General features: G+C 32.9%; 1 protein-coding gene across 1 annotated transcript; it reads left to right on the top strand.

Annotated features, from left to right (window-relative positions):
- The first annotated feature begins 1533 nt into the window (after nucleotides 1-1533).
- On the top strand, nucleotides 1534-6198 carry LOC143548155 (imidazole glycerol phosphate synthase hisHF, chloroplastic-like). Its single transcript, XM_077039400.1, has 19 exons — nucleotides 1534-1814; nucleotides 1913-1995; nucleotides 2831-2925; nucleotides 3015-3118; nucleotides 3200-3369; nucleotides 3456-3570; nucleotides 3688-3743; nucleotides 3833-3871; nucleotides 3973-4071; nucleotides 4151-4213; nucleotides 4295-4357; nucleotides 4450-4532; nucleotides 4610-4718; nucleotides 4796-4849; nucleotides 4962-5049; nucleotides 5151-5188; nucleotides 5277-5382; nucleotides 5479-5645; nucleotides 5827-6198. The coding sequence occupies exons 1-19, from the start codon at nucleotides 1658-1660 to the stop codon at nucleotides 5884-5886; spliced, it is 1749 nt and encodes a 582-aa protein (XP_076895515.1). The 5' UTR covers nucleotides 1534-1657; the 3' UTR covers nucleotides 5887-6198.
- Nucleotides 6199-6682: the final 484 nt, after the last annotated feature.

A 6682-nucleotide genomic window follows, 5' to 3' on the forward strand; every position in this document is an offset into this window, starting at 1 on the left:
ATGTGGTTGTTTAAAAGTTTTATACACTTATATAACGTATGACGTGACTATTGGATTTATGTGACCGATCTATAATATAGAAGAAATGAGTGCTCATGTCGCATGGCCATTTAAGAATATGTAATAGAATATAGATACAAACACTTAATAGAGCTTGAGTTGTAAGTATATGAAGTTGAAGTGAGTGCATTGATGTATGCTAGTGTGAAGTATGTCTTGTTGATAAATGGATTAAAGGAAGAACAAATGACCATGGCTTCTTGTATGGTATGATTGTAAGCAATAAGCATAATGATGAGCTACACCAAAATAACTTGAAAATACTACTATCATGATTTCCTTTTTTCTAAGTTAATTACTATACAACTAACGATATTAAACTAAAAATAAAAAAAAACAAATCTTACATGAATAACGATAATTTTGCCTTAGAAAAATCTCACAACGTTACATGTGTGCGTCATCAAACTTAAAATTGTTATGCCTATATATTTTATTATTAAATTACTAAATGATTTCGTGTTCGCTCGTTTCATTATAACTGGACAAATGATTGAACACGAGGAATTAAGCGAATATGCTTTTCATGTTTGTTCATTAAATTGATGAATGCACTTGTGCAAATTGTTAATTTTAACAATATAAATGAATAGTTTCTTTTGCCAACGAACATAACTTAAAACTAAATGGAACCGAGTATAATTGAGTGTAAAACCCATTTAAACGTAGTGAACAACAGTCTTTTAGGAATAAAAACTAACAAACTATGTTAAGTTGTACGTTTGATATTTTGTATTCATAAAACTAGACTAAATATAATACACCTAAATAAATTAATATGAATGGGGAAAATATAAATGGATTTATATGAATGAACTTTTACATAAATGAATCAACGAGACATTTGTGTGCGTATATTTGCTTAACTAAATGAACAAAACAAATTTTATTCGTGTTAATGAACTATTGGTAATAGTGTTGCATCATAAAATATGAGATGTGATTTCACAACTTTGCAAGTGTAAAGTAAATGTGGAATTTAGGTGTTTAAAGAAATTTTTCATTAAAAAAAAACTTTATGTCGAACAGTTCACAAACTACGAACGTTTTGTACGTTTATATGTGTAACATAACGATGTGTTTTAAAAGGGTATGCATCACACCGAAAAACGATCTGAACCAAAAAATCCGAAAAAACCAAGCTTGAAAAGTCAAACCGAAACAAAAATCGATGGTTTGGTTTTATGTTTAGTAGAAACCGAACTGAACCTATACATTTTCATTGTTTGGCACAAAATTTTCAAGTTCAAATAGCAAAAATGAAAAACCAAAACCGAACCCAAAATGAAAAGCGAAAAACAAAAAACCGAAATAATCGAAACCAAACGGTTTCAAAATTTTGAAAACCAAAATTTCGGTTTTAGTTCAAAACCGACTCGAACCGAACCAAACCGAACCGTATGCTTTAACTTTTAACACACGTGGGGAGATGTTCGATTGTTTAGCCCAAATATACTTCCGTTAAACCCTAGACTTGTTTTCACAAAGTACTTGACCCACCGTACTTGAAACCGATACACGGTGTCAGTGTCACTGCGTCAGTCACTTTTAGGTTCTCAACTGCGGCGGCGGCGGCGATATCATCATCGTTTGCAAAATGGAGTCGGCGACGCTCAATTCATTGCAGTTCACCACACTATACGGTCCACTACGTTCACGTAACCAGCCACTGAAATTACACCGGAGCAGCATTAGTTTCAGATCTTCTACAAACCTCTCTGTCCGTGCTTCCGCTGTTGGAGGCGCCGATTCTAGTAATTTATATTCGTATATGTTTTATCACCAATTTGTTTGTTAATTTCTAATCATATTTTTTATAATAATCGTTGTTTACTTGAATTTGAATTTGCAGCGGTGACTCTGCTTGATTATGGAGCTGGAAATGTTCAAAGTATTAGAAATGCAATTCGTTATCTCGGTCTCGATATCAAAGATGTAAGTTTACAAAATGCAATCTAATTTTGTAATTCCCTCATTTGCACTGCATATTATGTGCTTTATTCAATGTTATAAGCACCCGTAGCTGGAGTTTTATATATATGTATATATATTCTATGCATTCAATATCGGTTATCGGTCCTCATGTGGAATACTGGTCAAAATATCGGTACCAATAATGTCGACGATATTTTGACCGATATTTCACCGGATTCCCAATATCAGTGTTTTAAGTCTTAATTTTCAACTTTTAGTGTTTAATGTTTGTGTTTTGAGTCTATTGTTAGTATTTTGCTAGTTGCAAAAGGATAATTTGTTAATAGTAGGAGAGTATACTGAATTGTTAGTGTTAAACTGCTATATATATATAAATTTTGCATGATATTAAAATTACCGATATCCCACTGCGATAACCGATATCTCAAATATTGGTCCTCGACTAATATCCATTATTTTCTCGCATTAATTGCTTAGTGTATATAATTTTTGAAAAGTTCATATAAATTTTCACAGATACTTCAAAGTTCACATAGTATAAGTCAAACATAAACAATTAAAGGTAAACATAACAAATCAATGAGAAAGAATTTCAAATACTAACATATTAGTTCATGGATCGGGTTGGGAATTAAAGTTAATGGGTTAAAACCAAGGTCGGACTTGGAGTGATTTTGACCGCCTTTGACCGTTACCGGTTTGTTGGTATGATTAGGTGAAATCACATTGGCAGTGTACCGGTTAGCGATTAATCACTGATTAATTGGCGCCTAATTGCGACTTTTACAACACTGGTATTATTTGTTTAGTGTTCTCTTTCATCCCATTTTTCCAGGTTCAAACACCAGAGGACATTTTGAATGCAAAACGTCTTATATTTCCTGGAGTTGGAGCTTTTGGTGCAATGATGGATGTTTTAAACAACAACGGGTAACTTTAATATTTAACATGCCGCATACATTAAATATATATAATGATTTCCTAAAAGAAAACAAAGTTCATTTTATCATTTGTTTTAGGATGGCTGAAGCTCTTCGGGCTTTCATTGAAAACGACCGTCCATTTTTAGGCATTTGTCTCGGTCTGCATCTACTCTTTGAGTCAAGTGAAGAAAATGGGCCTGGTGAGCGTTTACTATTTTATGGTATATTAATAATTATAAAGCGAGTTTTGTAATAATTATTTTCATTTGTTATTGTTTTAGTGAAAGGTCTCGGTTTGATCCCCGGGGTGGTTGGACGTTTTGATTCTTCTAATGGTTGCAGAGTGCCTCATATTGGTTGGAATGCTTTGCAAGTTAAAAAAGATTCAATTATTTTGGATGAAGTTGCAAATCGCCATGTGTATTTTGTTCATTCTTACCGAGCTGTTCCTGTATGTTATGCTCGTCTTGTTAAACGTGTAATTATTGATTTTCTGATGGTCAATTAAAGTGCTGTCAGTGTTTTATTTTTATACAGTCGGCAGAAAATGAAGAGTGGATTTCATCCACTTGCAATTATGGGAATGGCTTTATATCATCTATTAGAAGGGGAAATGTGCATGCGGTTCAATTTCACCCAGAGAAAAGTGGAGGCAAGTTTCATAATTTATATTGTGCTTTTAACTTTTACAAAATACTTTGTTTATTAAAGAATTTAAATTATTAATTTGACATTTTTTAATATAATTAATCCTTTGAGATGTTCTCAGATGTTGGTCTTTCAATATTACGAAAGTTCTTGCTGCCGAATTCTTCAGTAACTAAGGTAGGCTTTAAGCTTTTAAATTTCAAGTTTTATATAGTCGTATGTCTCTTTAATTTATTTAAAGACCTAACACGGTAATGTGAAGACAGAAGCCATTTGAAGGGAAGGCTAAAAAGCTTGCAAAGAGGGTGAGTTGTTGTGTATTGCATATTTGAAATGATTCTAAACAAATTTATTTAATAGCATGATTAGATTAAAGGATTAATATGTTGACGTTATATATTTGCAGGTTATTGCTTGTTTGGACGTGAGAACAAACGATAACGGCGATCTTGTTGTTACAAAAGGTGATCAGTATGATGTGAGAGAACAAACAAAAGAGAATGAGGTATATTAAACGTATTATATTATTAATAAAACAATATACGTATTAAAGTTATAATAATTAGCATGTTGATCTTTTATAGGTGAGGAACCTCGGTAAGCCAGTTGAACTTGCTGGTCAGTATTACTTAGACGGTGCTGATGAGGTACCGGTTATTTTTTTGATAACATATTCGTTTTTATCTATATTTGAGTTTTAAACTTCTAATAAAAGCTGTTATATTCAGGTTAGCTTTTTAAATATCACCGGGTTTCGTGATTTTCCTCTGGGTGATTTGCCAATGTTGCAGGTATGTTTAAAAAGAAATACATTAATGATGATTACAGAAACAATATTTTTAATTTAGTTATTTAAACCTTTTGGTGGTTGTTTGTTTGATAGATTTTGAGGTACACATCAGAGAATGTGTTTGTACCACTGACAGTTGGCGGTGGTATTCGAGATTTCACTGATGCAAATGGCAGGTAACTAATCATTCTGTCACATTTTATGTATATGTTTTTAGTGAGTCATTAATATTAATAAAGTTATATGTTTGTAGGTATTATTCTAGTTTGGAAGTTGCTTCAGAATATTTCAGATCTGGTGCAGATAAGATTTCTATTGGAAGTGATGCTGTTTATGCTGCAGAAGAGTATTTAAAAACAGGAGTATGAAACTAATTTCTATTCACTAAATCCAAAATAATTAATATTTGTTCGGTTTATTACAACCTCAGTTTTTACAGGTAAAAACTGGAAAGAGCAGCTTAGAACAAATTTCCAGAGTCTATGGAAATCAGGTAATTGTTTATTTGCATTTCTTACATTTATTTGTACTAAATGTTATGTTTGTTACAAAATCACATATTACATTATTACATCGACACATTTGATTTGATATTGATTTTGCAGGCAGTGGTTGTAAGCATTGACCCTCGTAGACAATATTTGACCAGTCCTTATGAGGTTGGATTCAAATCTGTTAAACTAAGAAATTTGGGTGAGTCGGTTTATGTTCTTTTTTTAACTTTTGATATTATTTGACTTTATTGATATATGATATAAACTTCATGCGTCCAACTTACTAATTGTTACTTTCAGGACCAAACGGTGAGGAGTACGCCTGGTATCAATGCACTGTAAGTTTCATTTCATTCACATTAGATGCAGCCTAATTATTAATTAATAATAATAATAATCATATTTTGATAACAAAAATATAAATAGGTTAATGGTGGAAGAGAGGGTCGTCCGATAGGAGCTTATGAGCTTGCAAAAGCTGTTGAAGAATTGGGAGCTGGAGAAATATTGCTCAATTGTATCGACTGTGACGGTAAAAATTTAAATCTTTTAGTTTGTGATGAATTAAAGCAAAGCATTTGTTGCTCACATCTTTTTTTTTTTTTTTTGCTTTTGTTGACTCTTTTAGGTCAAGGAAATGGATTTGATATTGATTTGATAAAACTGATTTCTGATGCTGTGAGCATTCCTGTAATTGCAAGTAGCGGTGCGGGAAAACCCGAGCATTTTTCTGAAGTTTTCTCAGAAACAAATGCTTCTGCAGCTCTTGCTGCTGGAATATTCCATAGGAAAGAGGTATTTTTCTTATAATTGTAATTTATATATAATTTGTGTTAAACGTTTTGGTCGATACATTGGAGGCACCGTAAGTCTCGACGCTAATAGTAAAACACGTGTTTTAGAAACAAATATGACGAGCTGCATCGGCTTTTAAACTGCATATGGAATAGTAAACTAATTGTTACTTTTGTTGCAGGTGCCGATCCAATCAGTGAAAGACCATCTGTCGAAGAAAGGCATTGAAGTAAGGATGTAGCCTCCCATGCAGCAATAAGAAATAAGAGAACCGATTGTGATCATGTTTTTAATTTCTGTAAGTTATCTTAGTGAGCTCAAACCATTTTGTTTATTGGCAAAACAATTTTGAGAACCTGTATTGATACAAAATGTACTTTGTTGTGGAAAGAAGTGATGAAAATAAACATTTGTTTGTTCCAAGCCAAGGTGGGCTTGGATGGTGCGTGTTTAAACTTTTGTACAATGTTTTGAAAATCGGACCAGTCCCTCACCGGTAAATCAGAAATGGTGAGCGTTGAAGATTCCGTTATAAGCAAATGGACTGGAAGACAAATGAATCAACTGGTTTTGAGCGCCAACCATTTGAAATTGGTGAAAACCACATCGAAACTGTTTTCCATTCTAAGAAGCACCAACTTCTCTGCTACATTATAAAACGAGATTATTTACTTGTGTACATTTCATGTCTAGTATCAGCTTGCCAAAGACTTCCTCAATTGAACGCAGCTCTACATACTTTATTTTATGTTTAAAGGATCTTTCTCTCATGGTTTATTCTTAAATAATTCTCCTAATTTTGATTTGAGAGCATATAATGATTCTGACTGGGTTTCCTGCCCTAATACAAGATGATCCGCTAGTGGATATTTCGTTTCTCTTGGAGGATGTCCTTTATCTTGGAAGTCTAAAAAGCAACCTACAGAGGCATTGAAATCTGTTAGGCAGAATACAGATATGTGAGAAGGGTTATTGCTAAGTTAGCTTGGTTAACTCGCTTATTCACTGAATTTCAAGTTCCATCTGGCACTCCTGTT

This window comes from Bidens hawaiensis, unplaced genomic scaffold (genome assembly GCF_021521415.1).
Source record: "Bidens hawaiensis isolate Kalapana, Puna unplaced genomic scaffold, B.hawaiensis_p1.1 tig00014913_1, whole genome shotgun sequence".
Taxonomy (NCBI): domain Eukaryota; kingdom Viridiplantae; phylum Streptophyta; class Magnoliopsida; order Asterales; family Asteraceae; genus Bidens; species Bidens hawaiensis.